The sequence below is a fragment of the Anastrepha ludens genome, chromosome 2 (assembly GCF_028408465.1).
Source record: "Anastrepha ludens isolate Willacy chromosome 2, idAnaLude1.1, whole genome shotgun sequence".
Classification (NCBI taxonomy): Eukaryota; Metazoa; Arthropoda; class Insecta; order Diptera; family Tephritidae; genus Anastrepha; species Anastrepha ludens.
Window position 1 is genome coordinate 74,234,498 of NC_071498.1, and position 17,288 is coordinate 74,251,785.

Here is a 17,288-nt window from a genome sequence, read left to right on the forward strand (position 1 = left end):
TTGTTTCAATCAGAAAAAAAATTGCGTGATATTTGCCGAGACCCCCCCTCTCTCCAACGTAAGATTAGATGAGATTTGACTCGACCCCCTCCCCCCCTTAAACATCTCACGTAATTTATGGACGCCCCCTAAGTGCTCACAGATTTAAAGGACGTCATACAGACCTATGTACATATATCGATACCGCACAGTCCACAGCAGAAGATAAAATACAAATGGATTAAATAAAATTAAAGTAAATATAAATTAAATTAAATAATTTATTTTTCAATCAATTTTACCAAGTTTAAGGACTTATATTCTAAATACAGATTATAAAAATCATGTGGAAAATGTGGCGACTTTTTATATTCTGACAATTTCCAGCCTAGTTTTTCAGCTAACTTTTCATCAGGTGGTAAATTAGTTAAACTTTTCTCTTCTTGTTTTTCTGCTAGAAGTATGGAAAACAATCGTTGCTTTTTGTTTTAGTTTTGGCGAGTGTTTCTGACGCCCATTGTAATTGTATGGAATTCTCCTAGCCGCCGCTGTGCTTAGGAAGAAATTTTCTTTAAAAGCAAGTATCCGTAAGTATTATCTTTGCTTACCTGCATTCACATCACCGCATCGCAAATGCTGGCATCTTCAAAGCAATTTTCCCACAAATTAATAAATCCATCTTGGAATTTACTAAGCAATTTAATTTCACAAGCAAAGCGCCCTGAACACAAACAGCTGATTTTGACGTGATGCCTACACCACAGGCAAGAACAAATACATGTATATTTTTTCTTATATGTGGTTGCCATCCCCTGTAATAAATTAGCCTTGGACTACACGATTGCGCCTTCCGAGTTCGCCATGTTGTAAGAGTCCATGCACGGCGTATCTAGATAGCAGTTGTAGAATAACAAAAAGTTACATGCAGTTTGTTCTTGCGAAAAGTAACAGCATTCATAATAACAACGTGTTCAATTTTGTTATTAAATGAAAATGGAGAGCAGGTAAAACGAATTTTGCGGAGACATAGATGTAAAAGTACGTTTTGAATTATGATTATCTTGGAGACACAAATTATTCATGTGAATCATCATCAACAAAATTAGGGGTCTGCTTTGTGGTGATGTGCAGTGCCTGCTGTGAGGATTTCATAACTTCTAATTGAAAAGCTGCCGAAAAGCTAGTGAATAAAAGGAAGCTATAAAAATTCCCGACAAATGTTGTTTATATAAATTAAAGATTAAAAATTAAACAGATTTTGAAAAAGCAAACACGAAATAAAATGGTATTCTTAAAATACAAAAGGATATAATTAAAATGCCGTATTAGCAAGTTTTATTTAAGCTTAAAGGTTTACAAACTACTTTTGTCTTTTTTATTTCAATTCCTTTACTTAGCTTGATGTTGACTATGACTATGAAGTTGTTGCATAACTATTTGAATTACATTCGTTTCTACTACACAAAGCTAGCTTTATGATGATATAACAAATAGATAGTGGCTATGAGGAGAACACATACATATGTATATTAATGGGTTTACATGTAGGGGAAAACTGTTTGATAATTTATAAATTAAAAGTGGATTTGTTCGCAAATATGTACATTAAATTAGGTTATTTCATTGTTCTATTCAAACCTATTGGGACTAATGAAGTCCATAACCGGTTCTTGTATAGTAAAGTTTTCTTGCTTCAGTGCATGGACAAGAGGCTCAGCCCACTGCTGGTTGACTTCAATATTTCAGTATAGGAAAACAGGCACATCGCCTTCCGCAGCATATGCATCTACCATACCAAGATATGAAACATAAATTGAAGCACATAAGACAAAAATAGGTATAGGAAAACAGGCACATCGCCTTCCGCAGCATATGCATCTACCATACCCAGATATGAAACATAAATTGAAGCACATAAGACAAAAATATTGCATACTCGTAAAAAACTTTTTAAAATACTTACGCATAATCCTTGTTCATTTTGTTGAACATCGTTTCTAACTGAAGGGAACTTAACATACATAACAATATAGAAACAAAGAAATATGTAAACAAAGCGAATTCGCCTTGGTACAAATTTTTGAGAGGTGCCAATTCGCCCAAGGCGAATTAATCAGCTCTTCTAATGATACCACCTTGTATAGATACGCCTTGAGCCCATGAATAAACAGGCAATACGAAGGGGAATTACTTGTTTGTGGAGAAGAAGAGTAGATGAAAGCAATGGGAAAAACCAAACACCAGAAAATTAACACACACAATATATGTACTTTCGTGCCACGGCGTCTTCCACATAAATATGTAAGCGGAACTTAGAGGTTTTATTTTTATTTATGTTTTCCCAATTTAACACACAGCACTTCGTTTTCATTAGTTCGTGATCTCACAAATCACAATATTACGAAGCCATTCACTGAATTTTCACAAACATGTCATTTCTCCTACTTTTGTTTGCTTTGTTCGTTTGTTTTGTATTGCCAAGGGAGGTGACGTCAGAGTTCTGGATATCAAGGCGAATTGTGTATCTAGGGTGACGCCTTTCCAATACCTTTACCTTATTTTTCGCGATTTTAACAAGTCTGACGTAAGTTCCCTTTCCTATGTTGTTGTTCCACAAATGGAGGGACCTACTGTTTCAAGCCGGCTCCGAAACGCAAATATTTTTATGAGAAGCTTTTTCATGGCACAAATACACTCGGAGGTTTGCCATTGTCTGCCGAGGGGCGACCGCTATTAGAAAAATTTTTTTCTTAATTTTGGTGTTTTCACCGAGATTCGAACCAACGTTCTCTCTGCGAATCCTGAATGGTCGTCACGCACCCACTATTTCGGTAGATGTCACTTTTGAAGCTGTCATTTTTTGATATTTGACAAGGAGAAACTACGCCATTAATAAAAATGGAACGATACACGCTTAAACAACGCATTGAAATTATTAAAATTCTCTATAAAAATGGTGAAAATTTGGCAGAGACAAGAACAGCCGAAAATATAGCTGTTGTGCTGTTGTAGCCGAAAGTGTTGAATAAAACCCAGGTTTGTCCATTCCTCGTCGTTCTTTAGAATGAGGCATTCCACAAACGTCATTACACCATTTCGGAGTCGGCTTGAAACTGTCGTCGATCCATTTGTGAAACAAAATCAAGACGCACGCCACAAATAGGAGGATCTCGGCCAAGCACCCAAAAACGGTGTACGCGTCCATTATATATATATATGTATATATGATATATAAATATAACGATGATACCCCATTGACTTTTGTAGCAAACATTGTACAGATACTCACAAATCGACAAGTTACGATTTTTATTTGACGAAAATACACAAGGCTTAAATTTCCGAGATGCTCTCGTTTGTTGGGTGGCTATTTCAACAGAGCCTTAGTTAAGCGAACCAAATCATGATTTTCCACGACAGTCGGTTCTACGTCACTGAAACGACCCGGATTTATATCCGGCCAAGGACTGTCACTCCACCAGTTTATGCTGCTACAATAACAACAACAACAACATGATTTTAAATGAAGTGGTGTTTGGATTTGTTTACCTGATCCAGACTTTGACTTCAATGACCCTTTAATGAAATTCATCTCTTTCTTAATTTTATTGTAATATGTAAAATAATTGCAACTTTGCTTATATTTCGTTTATGATATACGCGTAGTAATTTTTTATGCATCATTGAGTTAAACAATTATTGGTAATAAATACAAAGTATATGTATTAATATATAATTATTATTATAATAATCGTATATGCTTGTATGCTGAATATTCGTATGCATTTGTGTTATTGATTCAATTGCCCATATTTTCTCAATATTTGCTTTATGTTTTTTTTTTTTTTTAATAACTAAGCATTTGAACGCTACCAGAACAACTGCATTTCTATTTATTTTCAAATCTATGTTTCGTACTCATAAATATATTCTTTTTTATGCTGCTGGTGTCAACTTTTCACTTCTAAGTGTTTTGGCGAATCAGCATAGGTAAATTTCAGACGAAACGCCTCTGCAACCAAGACATTTATTTGACGATCAGACCAATTTTCGGTTGGGAGATTTTGTAGTAGCAGCATAAGACCCTATATTTATGTAAAAGAAATATATGTAAACGTTAATCGCTGGCAGTTCCAGGAATGCTAACGGATAAGTTTACTTGGAAATCATTTTGTTGCATCAATCTATCTTTCCAATGCAATAGAAATGCCGCACAGACATATAAATGGAAGAGAGCAAAGCCATCTGACTCGGCGAGGTATGTGTCCCACAAGCGTATTGTGCAATGCAGTGGTAACTCACGGGTTAGTAAGTTGTTCATCCAACGAAAAGAGAATTGCAGATAATCCACGTCGTGTGCTTGCAAATGGCGATGTAAATTTCCTAAAATAAACAGTGATGGGATATTACAGTTCTCTCAATTTTTCGCTAAACGTACCATCAATCCGCTGTATAAGATCTTTTAATTGATTAACTTTCTCCTGGATACCTAACTGCGCAAAAATGTAGTTGTCTTGTATACAGTCAAGAAACTTTGAGAGGCACCAAAAAGAATCTGCTTCAATAGCGTCCCGTTTATCTACCGATAGGGTGCCTATATTAAATTTTTCCAAATCCGTGCCTGATGTTTTGTAAGAAAAATAAAACACACAATGATTTCGTAAGATTCATTCGTTTTAACTCAGCGTACCTGGTTGCAAAACTTCTTGCAGAAACACGATGAAAAATGGGGTAACCAAGTCATTAATACCTTGCACATATCCAGAAGCTGGATGACGTATGGCCCAAATGAATAAAATACGTTCAAACATTTCCTGCACGAGTTTTTGTTGAAAAAGTGATATTTGTGGATTCATACGTGGCACATCGATATGTATCTAATATTGGTTGGTTGGTTTTTAAGAAAAGTGTGAAAAATAGCATCTCGAATATTTTTCCCACAAATAAAATTTTCTTTTTCTGTTAATTTTTCATTTTAAATCACGTGGTACACACCTGTCTATAGGTATCCTGTTGTGACTCATCTTGACTGTCAACTCTAAAATAGTTATGCCGCAAGTCCTGATAGCTCTGACGCTTGCTTTCGAGCACCGCGTTGCGACGTTCGCCTGCTGGTGGCAAATATTTAGACAATAGACGCCAACTAACCGCACGCATCTGACAAAATTTCAGATCAAGAAAAGATTATTTTTTATAAATTTTATTTCCAAGTGTACAATTATTATGCATTCAATTCCACACACACTCACATTTTTTGGTACGCCCGACCAGCTTAGCTTCTTTAAAGCTATTAAATCCAAAAGCGGCGACTCCAGCAGCACTAGAAATTTTTCGATTTTGGTCTCATATTCGGTTTCTTGCGCATTTGAACTATACTTTTGCAATTGTGGTCGTCCCGGATAGGCATGGAAATTGCGCACAATTTTTATTCTAAAATTAATAGCGCAAAGATAGAGTAAAATCTGCACCATCTGCATCATCTACACGTACCTTGCTTCAGTGTCGGTTTTCGAAGCATTCGATTGCCCTGCTTCTTCATTTGTTTCACTGGTTGAACCTAGCAATTCCTCTGCCGTTGTCACTGCTGGCACTCCTGTTGATATCGTATTGCTTTTGCATGCAATCACTTTTAGACTAGTAGATGAATCCGTTGCTGGAAATCTTACGTTGGAAATAGTTGCTGAATTACGATGCGTTTCAATGACATTTAACGCCGCCGTGTGCGATACTTTTTTTGAAATACGCGAATCTAGAAAGATCCAGATAAAAATAAATTTATTTTAATGAGTTTCATTTTTTTTTTAATATACTTGTACATATTAATGTGAGTTTGTTGCTTATAAATGCTTCACAATCTAGAGTTTTTATTTAAATGTGACCGGACCCTGTAGCCGCAATAGGTAGGTTCGAATATCCGTGCCTGAAACACCAAAATGAAAAAAAAAATTGTTTTTAAAGCAGTTGGCCCACGGCAAGCATGGCACACCTCTCAGTGTATTTCTGCCATACAAAAGCTCCTCATTAAAATATATGCCGTTCGGAGTGGATTTTAAAACAGTAGGTCTCTCCATTTGTGGAACAATATGACTACGCACGCCTCTTATAGGAGGAACTCGCCCAAACGCCTAACAGAAGTGTACGCGCCAATTATTATTTTTTTTATGCAACTGCAGCCGTTGAATATAGTAGCCACCTTAAATTACCCCAATATTCTACAAAAGCAACTGCTTTACAAACTCACCACTCGCTGATGATCCAACTTCTGCTGCTCCTGATATTATGCAGAATTCATCATCACCCATGTCCCATGCATCGCTAACCGATTGCTGATAATCACGAAATGTAGATACCATGCCTTCACCTTCACCGCTAGCACGTCCTACACCACTACCAACACCGCTATTGCGGCTAAGATGAGTGGTGTCACTGCGCTTAGGACTTGGACGCCCTGGTACCAATCGACTGCTGTTTTTCCAAAATGACGAGCTTGCACTGCTGTCACTACTATTTTTCTGAGACAAAGTTGGCACTGCTGTTGTTGCACCGTTAATAATCTCTGCCGCTGGTATTGCACTTGCCGTGATTTTATTTCTTTTGTTGTTCCCGTTTTGACTTCCACAGGCTACATTATTGTCCATAGTATATTCGAATACAAAATTTCTTATTTACTATATACTTTAGTTTCATCTAATTTCCATACATATGTAAATTATAGACTTTTATGTAATTGTTAAGCATTTTTTCCAACAATGTCTGCCTTTGGAATTTTATTTCAATTTCTTAATTCCCATTTTTCGAATACCTTAGTCAACTATGTAGTAAGAAAAAGCACTGGATCAATGTCAGTTCTATGAAAATTTAATCGAAATCCAAGCAAAACGAAAGCAGATGATACAGTTGCTTTAGGGAATAAATACGTGTTCGGCAAGTAAAATAAAATACATATACGCTCTTAAAAAAATTGCTTTTGCGTCGAATAAAGATGCAAGAAATACATCGATTTTTTCGATACCTCGGATAAATTTGACATAGATATGGCTTCCGAGGGTGCTCATGCATGCACGTCCAGCAGCTTATATGTGTGTGTGTCGGGTGCATGACGCTTGCCCGCAAACGTTCATACAAAAAATGTCATGCGCCATTTAAATTGACTGTTCGTAGCGTGCGCACGTAAATATGTCGCCTTCGGAAGATGATTTGTTGTAGCTTGTAACTGCAGCAGTTTTATTTGAATTTCTTCCGCACACCTATTCATCTCTAGTGTCAGCACAAACTGAAACTCTAGTGCATGTCATGCAGACTGCGACACGGTCATGCAAAGCGAAAAAATCTAAAATTTTTGATTTTCATCATGTAAAAGCCGACAACAAGTATGTGTGACACGAAGCAAGTACGTGTATCACCCGACACGCACGCATATAAGCTGCTGACAAGAATATAGAGAAACAGAGACGCCCTGTAAGAGCCTGTGTCGTAAGAGCCCATGAATAAACAAGCAAAAGGAATGGGAATTACCTGTTTGTGAAGAGGAAAGAGAGAACGTTAATGTACAGAGGAATATCATAGCTTACGAGCACGCTCATGCAAGCATGTCCAACAGCTTATATGTGTGCGTGCATGAGCGTGTTCAGAAGCTAGCACGGGCTACGAATAGTGTGAATTGACAATGAAGTACAACCGCGAACATATTCACCTCGCCCAACTCGACAGCGAAGAAGCTATTAACAGACTTGATTACAGTGAATTCTGTATAAGCAGAGAATGTTAATGGAATGAGAAGGCGCAAATGTTACTGTTAACTATTTTTACTACAATTGAGATTTGAAAGATTTGTAACAGCAGAGAATGTTAAAGGAATGTTAAATGAGCTTTTTTCGAGTACTAATTTGTAGCAGAGAATGTTAATGGAATGTGAAGGTGCAAATTTTACTGTTAAGAATTTTTAGTACAATTGAGATTTGAAAGGTTTGTAGTAATGGATTTTAGAACACCGACTTTATAGACACCATCTTTCACCTCAACACACAACACATCTCCCACCTCGACTTTAAATATTTTCTTATTTTTGAAATAATAAGCGAATACGTAAAATTTATTTCACAAATTTTTTTTCGATTCCATTAAAAAAAAATTAATTAAAAAAAAACAAATGAAAAAAAATTGGCGCCGGGAATTGATATCGAGTCTAACATGTGGCGAGGAAAAATACGCGGTGCGTTTATTTCTGCGACTGCTTATTTTTTTACTATTTTCTTACTTTTTCAATGATAAGCGCATACATAAAATTTATTAAACCATTTTTTTTTTACGATTACATAAAAAAAATTTTAAAGGCAAAAACAAAAACAAAACAAAAAAAAATAAATATGGCGCCGGGAATTGATGTCGAGTCATGTGGCGAAGATAAATACGCACTGCGTTTATTCCTGCGACTGAGTTGTGAATCAAGGTTTTGTGCATGCGCGAGTCAAGGAATGTTTACTACGCCACTGCTGACGTTGCCATATAATACGTTATAACATGCAGCGAATGCATTATCGATACAAACCGTATCAGGCAGCAACTAAAACGGAATTTTCCACAAACAAACAATAGATAAGTATTAGTAAATAACATAAGCAATGGATAAGGACTGATAAACAATTTTCCGTTGCAAATCTGCCGCCGCATCCTAGTATTATAAATAGCCTTAAGTATACAAAATGTAGAGCAGTATTGAATCTCTATTAATAAACAAAGCACGTGACGGTGCAGCATATTTCTTTACTCTATTCTATTCAAATAGAATAACTGGGGGCTCAACCGGGATGACAATACGTTTTGTCACCTAAATGCCAAAATCGTCGAAATATAGGAAAATAAAAAATTCACGGTCTTGGAGAAAGACAAAACACCAGTTTCTGAAAAAGCGAAACACTAAATAAAAAAAACGGTTCCTGGAAAAGGGGAACAATATTAACAACTTCCGAAAAAGTTATTGTGACAGAAAAAGAACAAACTGGATCAGCGCGGAATAAAAGCTAGGAATGCTTTCCTATTCTATTCTTCCAAACGACGTGCCAGGAAATCCGAATCCTCCTTTCTAAGACGTCAAAGAACCGACAACACAAGAAATATGGCCAAATCAGCACAGCTAAGAGCACAAATTGATGTACTAACACAACAGTTCCAACAACAAGTCGTACAAGTAACTACTCTACAACAGGAGCTTAATACTGTAAAGGAAAACCGAACAGCCTTCCACAATACCACCACCATTACACAACACGAAGAAATCCCTTTTACAATAACAAACGCCAAAGATATCGATTTGGAGCATTTCAAAGCTTTACCCAAGTTTGATGGGGATAAAAACTTGTATCGGTCATGGAGATCGCAAGTCTGGATGTTTATGGATGACATCAAAGCGTTCACAGGACATCCTAGGTATTATAGCGCAGTAGGCATCATCCGCACGAAAATTATAGGAACAGCAGCCGACATACTAAGCAATAATAGCACGAAATTAAACTTCTATTCGATTATAAATCGATTGGACTATACATTTGCGGACCGAAGACCTTTGTATGTATTATTAGACGAGATGAAAAAGGTTAATCAAGGAATAAAGAATTTATCCGAATGTCACAGAGAAATTAATAAAGCACTTAGTCTTGCGCTTTCAAAAATTGAATGGTCGCATGAACACACATCTTTCACCTCAACACATCTCTCACCTCGACTTTAAACCAATTAAATTTTTACTATTTTCTTATTTTTGAAATAATAAGCGAATACGTAAAATTTATTACACAAATTTTTTTCGGTTACATTAAAAAAAACTAATTAAAAAAAAACAAATGAAAAAAAAAATTCGCGCCGCGAATCGATTTCGAGTCTAACATGTGGCGAGGACAAATACGCGGTGCGTTTATTTCTGTGACTGCTTATTTTTTTACTATTTTGTTACTTTTGCAATGATATGCGCATACATAAAATTTTTTACACAATTGAATTGATGACACGGGAATTGATTACACGGGAATTGATGTCGAGTCATGTGGCTAGGATAAATACGCAGTGCGTTTATTCCTGCGACTGAGTTGTTAAGGTTTTGAGGATGCGCGCGACGCGAATAAATTTTAATAAAGTTCTGAAAGTAACTCATCATGTTGGCCTACTTGACGCGGGGTTGAGACTTAAGTGGTGGTCTGACCCCCATAGCATGGGGGCCAACCCAACACGAACTAAGAGGAAAGCTCCACATGGGGATTGGCTAGCCATCCACTCGCTTTACGGCGTACTTGGTGGCCACCCAATCACCATGCGAAGATCACCGTACCGACGAAGATCCCTTTGTCATCCCGAAACCCCCTACATCCCGTTATTTCCTCTCCTAGCCCACCCCCTAATCCAGGGTGTTATGCGACACCGTGCCCATTGGATGGTTTGCAGCCAGGGGGTTCACCAGACCGGCTGTATTTCAACGGCGCCTTCCTAACACCGGGCCGCCTTAGGAAGTAACTGTGGCCTTGCCACGGCATGGGGCGCTGCCGTGGTGGACCGTGTTGAATTCCCCATTATAAAAATATACCACTGCGCTCGCCTCGTCGAGCAGGTGGTCGTAAGAAAAAGATGAATACCAACAAAAAGCAGACTACAGTGGTCGTAATTCTATTGCTAAACACACGAATAACGCTCTTCAGCGCGGAGGTGCCGTTGTCGACGAAGACTCGGACCACGAAAGCGTCGGGAGCACTAACACAGCTGAGGAAGAGGCTCTTCTGCGTTCTCCGGCTGGGTCCAATGGTGCTGCTTCGGATAGCAAGATCAGACCAAGGATCAAGCCTGATAAAGAGAAGCTGAAGGCCAAAGCCCGATACAAGGCCGCGGTCAAAGTTTGTGACCGATTTGGCAGCAAGTCCAACCTGACGAAGCAAGAGGAGGAACGGTTGGCTTGGGCCAGAGAGGAGATCAAAAATGGCCGGGCCTTCTACGCAACAAAGCCAATGTTCGCGGCTTCCAATCGGAAATATGCGAACAAAATCGAAGAAGAGCTAGCCATCAAGAGGCAGCGTTCTGCGGATAGTGAGGCCTCAGGGCCATCAAAAAAGCAGAAGCACAGGCACGAGACGGCTAAAACGAAAAACGGTGACGAAAGACCTACGACGTCGAAAGTAGCGGCAGCGGCCAGTGAAATTGCCAAGAGACACCTCATAGTGGCACTCACTGACCGTAGCGACCAGCTGGGGCGAATGTCGCAGTAACGGTGGAAGGTAGTGGAAATGAAGCTACTGGAAACCTTGTTTACAAAGATGGACGCAGAGCCGGACGCACCCATGCCAGCATTCGACGGAGCAGGGTGGTTCAGCGGCGTCAAAATCATAAAATGCAAGGATGACCCCACGCTCACATGGCTAAAGGAAGCGGTAAAAACGCTTCACGGCCTGTGGGAGGAGGCATCACTGGAAATTGTTGATCGCAGCTGCATGCCCTCAAAACCGAAGGCAAAGGTTTTCATTCCGCGAGTGGTAAAACCGGAATATGCGCTGCGACTACTACAATGACAAAACACGGACGTGCCGACAGACGATTGGAAAGTGTTGAGTGTGGCAAAACCAGCAACTGCTGACGGTGGCCAGGACTACATCATCCAAATCAACAAGCCGGCAGAGGACCTGCTTTACGCGCGATTCGGGAGGATGGCTTGGGGAGTTGGTAGCGTGCACCTTCGCCTCAAAAAGCGCAACCCGACAGATGACAACCACAACACGCTCGCTGCGGGGGAGGTGGAAAAGGATCTCGGTATAGAAGAGATCCTGGAAGCCTCCCTCAATATACAGGAAGTGGAGAAGGGTGACTTGGAGATAGTATCTAACCCCGAGAAGGTACTGAGGCCAGATGCTGAAAGTCCTTCAGATAAACCTCCACAAAAGTAAGAACGCCTCAGCCGAGCTCCTGCTCAACATAGAGCGAGTCGGCTACGATGTGGCTCTAGTCCAGGAACCATGGATAGCATCGGGCAACATAGTCTCCGGTCTAAAGTCACACAACTACAACACATACATCCCAATTGTAAAAAATAAGGTAAGAACAGTGATAATGGTCAAAAAAAGTATATGTTCTTATATTGATAATAATCTCTCTTCAGACGATCTGACAGTGGTGGCGCTGGAGGGCTGCAAGGATGAGACGCTACTCTTTGGGTCCTGCTATATGCCACATGATGAAGAAGCACCACAGACGGAACTTCGGAAGCTGGTAGAAACAGCTGCCAGAAAGAAGCATGCTCTGGTGGTAGGAACGGACGCAAACGCACATCACACGGTCTGGGGAAGTGCAGATATAAACGACCGAGGTGAGTCATTATTTACCTATATTCTTCAGAGTAGCCTAGAAATAGCTAATAGCGGTGAAGAACCAACATATGTGGGACCAACCTCAAAGAATGTACTCGATTTAACACTCTACACAAGTAGGCATGTTATGGTTCAGGAATGGGAAGTGTTGAGTAGGCCCTCATTCTCTGATCTCAGATACATAAGCTTTCAGGTTATATTCCGCTCAAAAAACAAGCTTACATCCTTTAGAAATCCTAAGAATACGAACTGGGACTTGTATAGGGATATACTATCAAAAACACCAATGATACCCCGGAAATACAAGTCACACGTCGCACTTGAGAAAGGGGTTGAATTGTTTGCAACTACTCTTGTCAAAGCCTTTAAAAGATCCTGCCCTCCAACACGTAATAGACGCAAGGTGAAGCCTCCCTGGTGGAACAGGGAATTAGGAGCACAAAGACGTAGAGTACATGAATTCTATAGGTTAGCCAAAGTTGCTGACAATGAGTTCTGTTGGAAAGAGTATAAGGATCTACTAAAAGTATACAAGAAAGAGATACGTAAAGCCAAGAGAGAATCTTGGAAAGACTTCTGTAGCAGTATGGAAGACACTAACGATGTGGCTAGACTCAGGAAACTGCTATCCAAGAATCCGTCTATGCCAAGAACAATACGAAAAATTAACGGGGAGTGGGCTGACAGCTGTGAGGACTCTCTAGAAGACCTAGTCAGTACACATTTTCCAGGGTGTGCGGACATTGCAGATCTCGAACCTAGAGGAGATATTGTGCACGAAATCCCGACGAACGTAATTACAACCAACAAAATAGAATGGGCTATACAAAGTTTCGACCCATATAAATCGCCAGGACTGGATGGAATCTTCCCAGCCATGCTCCAAAAGGTAAGCCACCTTGTGGTACCATGGTTAAGAACGATATTCAGGGGATGCCTGAGGTTCAGCTACGTTCCTGTATTGTGGAGAGAAGCGAGGGTTGTGTTTATTCCAAAAGCGGGAAAAAGCAACCCTCTATACTCAAAAGAATACAGGCCCATTAGTTTGACTTCATTTCTCCTGAAAACGTTAGAGAAGATTCTAGATACATACATTAGAGACACAATTGTACCGGACGAATTATCCAAGGCGCAGCATGCTTACACTAAAGGCAGATCCACTGAAACTGCACTTCACTCACTTGTACTAAACATAGAAAAGGCGTTAGAATATAAGGAGTATGCTCTAGGAGTATTTCTAGATATATCAGGGGCATTTAACAACGTGACAAAAGATGCTATTTTAAATAGCATAGAGTCACATAATGTGCGACCCGCGGTTTATCTATGGATAAGGCAGCTATTAGCTAGCAGAAAGATAAGAGCGGAGTGGAACGATGCGAGCGTCACCAAATATGCATGCAGAGGTACTCCGCAAGGTGGGGTACTATCGCCGCTATTATGGTTACTAGTAGCAAATGAAATTCTTAAGAAACTTGACAGAGGGGCACCTAAACTAGTGGCATATGCCGATGACATAGCTATAGTAGTTACGGGAAAGTACCTGGACACCATCAGTAATGTGATGAACAGCACTCTCAAAACGATACACCAATGTGCATCTCGCGCAGGGCTAGGGATAAACGCGGGAAAAACGGACATGGTACTTTTTACCAGGAAGTACAAAGTTCCGGCGTGGAACCTCCCGAAGCTAGGCAACAACGAACTACTTCTCAAAGATTATGCAAGGTACCTCGAAGTAATATTGGACAGCAAATTGCTGTGGAAGCACAACGTTGAGGAGAGGGTGAAAAAGGCCAGTAATGCGTTGTACGCATGTAAAAGAATGCTGGGCGTTACTTGGGGTCTATCACCCTCTCTGATGCATTGGTGATACACAGCAGTAGTCAGACCGATATTGCTGTACGGAACCTTAGTATGGTGGACTGCGACAAAAAAACTGGCATACTTAATGCCGCTGGAAAGGATTCAACGACTCGCTGCTCTGTGCATAACAGGAGCGATGAAGACCACTCCAACGGCGGCGCTGGAAATGATACTCAGCATGACCTATTGACCTCATGGCAGAAAACCTGGCAGCGAAATCCGCGAGGAGGCTAATGGCTTCGGGGGTATTCATCTGCAGAACCTTCGGTCACAGCTCAATAGGAAAGTGGAGCTCAGGTGGCACAGACGACATGACTCCGTATTTTAATTGGGAGAGAAGGTTCCGCACTACAATTGAAGAGGAGGGATGGCACAAAGGCATGAAGCCTGGTCATAGAACCTTTCACATCTATACAGACGGCTCGAAAACTCCAGACGGAGTGGGAGCGGGTATTTACTGCTCAAAACTAGGAATAAGGCAGTCTATCAAGCTGCCAGACCACAGCAGTATTTTCCAAGCGGAAGTTTTTGCTGTGGGGAAGGCCGCGGAGCTAGCCTACACTAGAACAAGAAAGAACTCAACAATTAATATATACGTGGATAGTCAAGCAGCAATAAGAGCAATAAGCTCATATTGTATTAAGTCCAAAAATGTTCGACGGAGCAGGGAGGCCATAGAAAGGCTAGCCGGAAACAGTAGGCTGCATATCTACTGAGTACCTGGTCATAAAGGCATTATAGGGAACGAAATAGTAGATGAGATAGCAAAAAGTGCTGTGAGACTACCATTTGAACAAGAGAACGACATACCGAGACCGCTAAACACAACATACAATAAAATGGACGACCACATGAAAAGGCAAGTGAAAGCTAGGTGGACTAACCTGACCACATGCAAAACAGGAAAAAGTCATGTGTAGAACTAACGACAAAAAACTTACTCAATTCGTACTTACGCTCTCGCGAAAGGAATGCAGAACTATCATAGGTATGCTAACAGGTCACAATCTATTGGCTGCACATGCGTACAAGATAGGGATTGCTAACACGGACAAATGCAGAAAATGCAGAGAGGATGTTGAGGAGACTTTAGAACACCTTCTGTGCGTTTGTCCGGCATTATCAAAAACGCGACTAAGATGCCTGGGAGCCCCACTGTTTGAGGGTCTGGAAGACGTCTCAAAAGCGAAGCAGTTTTTCCCTAAGTTGTCACTAAGGCGAATGAATGCCTTGGTTGTCGCCAACAACATTTGAAATAGGTTTAATTCGGCGACAACGACAATGAAAGTCTTGCGAGAAGTTATGCTGCCGTCAAAATAGTCGCGTTCATAAGAACGTGTGTTTTTTAATAGTTAACAGATGCTGCTGGCATAGATGACTAGATGGGAAACTGCTTTTCTCGTGAGAGCGCTGAAAAATGTGCATTTTTTATAACACTCGTCAAAATTGATATACAAATGCTATATAATAATAATAAAGTAATGAACACGAAAATGTATATAAGTGTAAAGCTGAAACAGATAACCTTCAAATTTTTATTACTTCAAAATAGTTATGTACAATATGTTTGCAAAATATTTCAAACTCAAATTCAATTCCCTTACCTAAGCTTTTTAACCACAAAATACTTACATAAATACATATTTACATTCATAAGCCAACACACATTTTCAATAAAATTATATGTATGTAAAATGTATTCAGATATGTGCACAAGACGAATTAAAAGTAGAAGTCGAAAAGGATATAAAAAGCTTTGGAAAATTGTACAAACTCCCTTCAAATTAAATTATTATGTTTCAATTAAATAACTTTTAAGACAAATAATTATAATCATTCCCATCGCATAATTTCTCCATTAAGTAAAAACGAACTGTTTTCGTTAGTTATTTTTGGCGCGGTTTCGCTGGCAGCCCGTCATTTCGCCTATCAGCTGTTCAAAATCCCATAATGTGTAAATGCTGCCAAGTTTTGAAACGAACTCATAGGCGCGCTCTCTCTCAAAATGAAAATGTTTCACATCTCGTCATCTATCATAGATAATTCATCTCAAGGCGAATTTATTACAGGTGACAGCAAACACATATAAGTAAAACCCTACATGTATTTGTTGTTGCGTTTGGTGCAACCATCACGTCAAAATCAGCAAGAAAATGTAAACATACGAATGTAAACATACCAATACATACAAACAAAGCATATCATTTTGACATAAGCCATACCTACGGTGAAAAATTCAGCTGGGTGAATGCTGTCACCTTAATAAATTCGCCGTGATTCATCCATAGATAATAAGATGTGAAACTTCTTCATTTTGAGAGAGAGCGCGCCCATGAGGACGTTTAAAAACTTGGGAGCATTCACACATTATGGGATTTTGAACAGCTGATAGGCGAAATGGCAGACTGCCAGAAGAAACGCGCCAAAAATAACTGGCGAAAACAGTTCGTTTTTGCTTAATGGAGAAATTACGTGTTGAAATGTTTATAATTATTTGTCTTAAAATTAATTCAATTGAAATGTAATAATCTGAATTGAAGTGAGTTTGTAGAATCCAAAGCTCGTTATATCCTTTTCGACTTCTACTTTTAATTAGTCTTATGTACATAATGTAATTTTATTGAAAACTGTGTGATGGTTTATGTAAATTTGTATATACGTAAATATTCTATGGTTGAAAAGCGTAGGTAAGGGAACTGAATTTGTGTTTTAGATATTTTACAAAGATTGAAGGTAATCTGCTTTAACTTATTCTGTTCTTTGTTAGAGAATTTTTTTTTGTTACCCACTTTCTTTGTTGTATTAAAAAATCGCAATAAGTCATGTTTTTAATTATAACTTATGTTTTTCGGGTTCATAACTTTATTATTATTAAATTACTTATGTATATCACTTTTAAATAATTTGATTTACATATAAATTTTTAAATTTTTGGCTTATTTATGTACATATTTCATACGGATTGTGCTTATTTTTAGTATATGTAGGTGTTTACGAGTGATATAAGGCTATTGGGCAACCGCACACTAAATACTAACCTCAATGGTGGTGTGGAAATAAAAATTCCAGACCTTTGGTTCAAAAATACCCAATTCATGTTTCTAC

The 17,288-nt window shown here is 39.2% G+C and overlaps 1 protein-coding gene and 1 long non-coding RNA gene across 3 annotated transcripts; both read right to left on the reverse strand.

Annotated features, from left to right (window-relative positions):
• Nucleotides 1–273: 273 nt before the first annotated feature.
• Nucleotides 274–2,402, reverse strand: LOC128858077 (uncharacterized). The gene is made up of 3 exons (XR_008453979.1): nucleotides 1,943–2,402; nucleotides 588–1,857; nucleotides 274–527 (listed from the first exon to the last, which is right to left on the reverse strand). It is a non-coding gene; the product is annotated as an uncharacterized LOC128858077 (long non-coding RNA).
• Nucleotides 2,403–3,493: 1,091 nt separating this feature from the next.
• Nucleotides 3,494–6,981, reverse strand: LOC128871852 (TBC1 domain family member 22B). Of its 2 annotated transcripts, none has more exons than XM_054113969.1 (8): nucleotides 6,221–6,981; nucleotides 5,470–5,728; nucleotides 5,229–5,409; nucleotides 4,975–5,136; nucleotides 4,670–4,793; nucleotides 4,418–4,600; nucleotides 4,139–4,362; nucleotides 3,494–4,064 (listed from the first exon to the last, which is right to left on the reverse strand). In XM_054113969.1, exons 1-8 carry the CDS (start codon nucleotides 6,615–6,617, stop codon nucleotides 3,930–3,932), a joined length of 1,665 nt encoding a protein of 554 aa, XP_053969944.1. In that variant the 5' UTR covers nucleotides 6,618–6,981; the 3' UTR covers nucleotides 3,494–3,929. The 2 variants fall into 2 exon arrangements, with proteins under 2 accessions (XP_053969944.1, XP_053969943.1); XM_054113968.1 differs by having other exon boundaries at nucleotides 4,670–4,856; nucleotides 6,221–6,980.
• Nucleotides 6,982–17,288: the final 10,307 nt, after the last annotated feature.

What these genes read in the sequence shown, in the direction of transcription:
- LOC128871852 (XM_054113968.1), bottom strand. Translation starts at nt 6,617, where the DNA reads ATGGACAATAATGTAGCCTGTGGAAGTCAAAACGGGAACAACAAAAGA. An exon ending in GCAAGAAGTTTTGCAACCAG is followed by an intron (nt 4,601 to 4,669) that starts GTACGCTGAGTT and finishes ACAAAACATCAG; the next exon opens with GCACGGATTTGGAAAAATTT. An exon ending in TGCAACAAAATGATTTCCAA is followed by an intron (nt 4,065 to 4,138) that starts GTAAACTTATCC and finishes ACATAAATATAG; the next exon opens with GGTCTTATGCTGCTACTACA.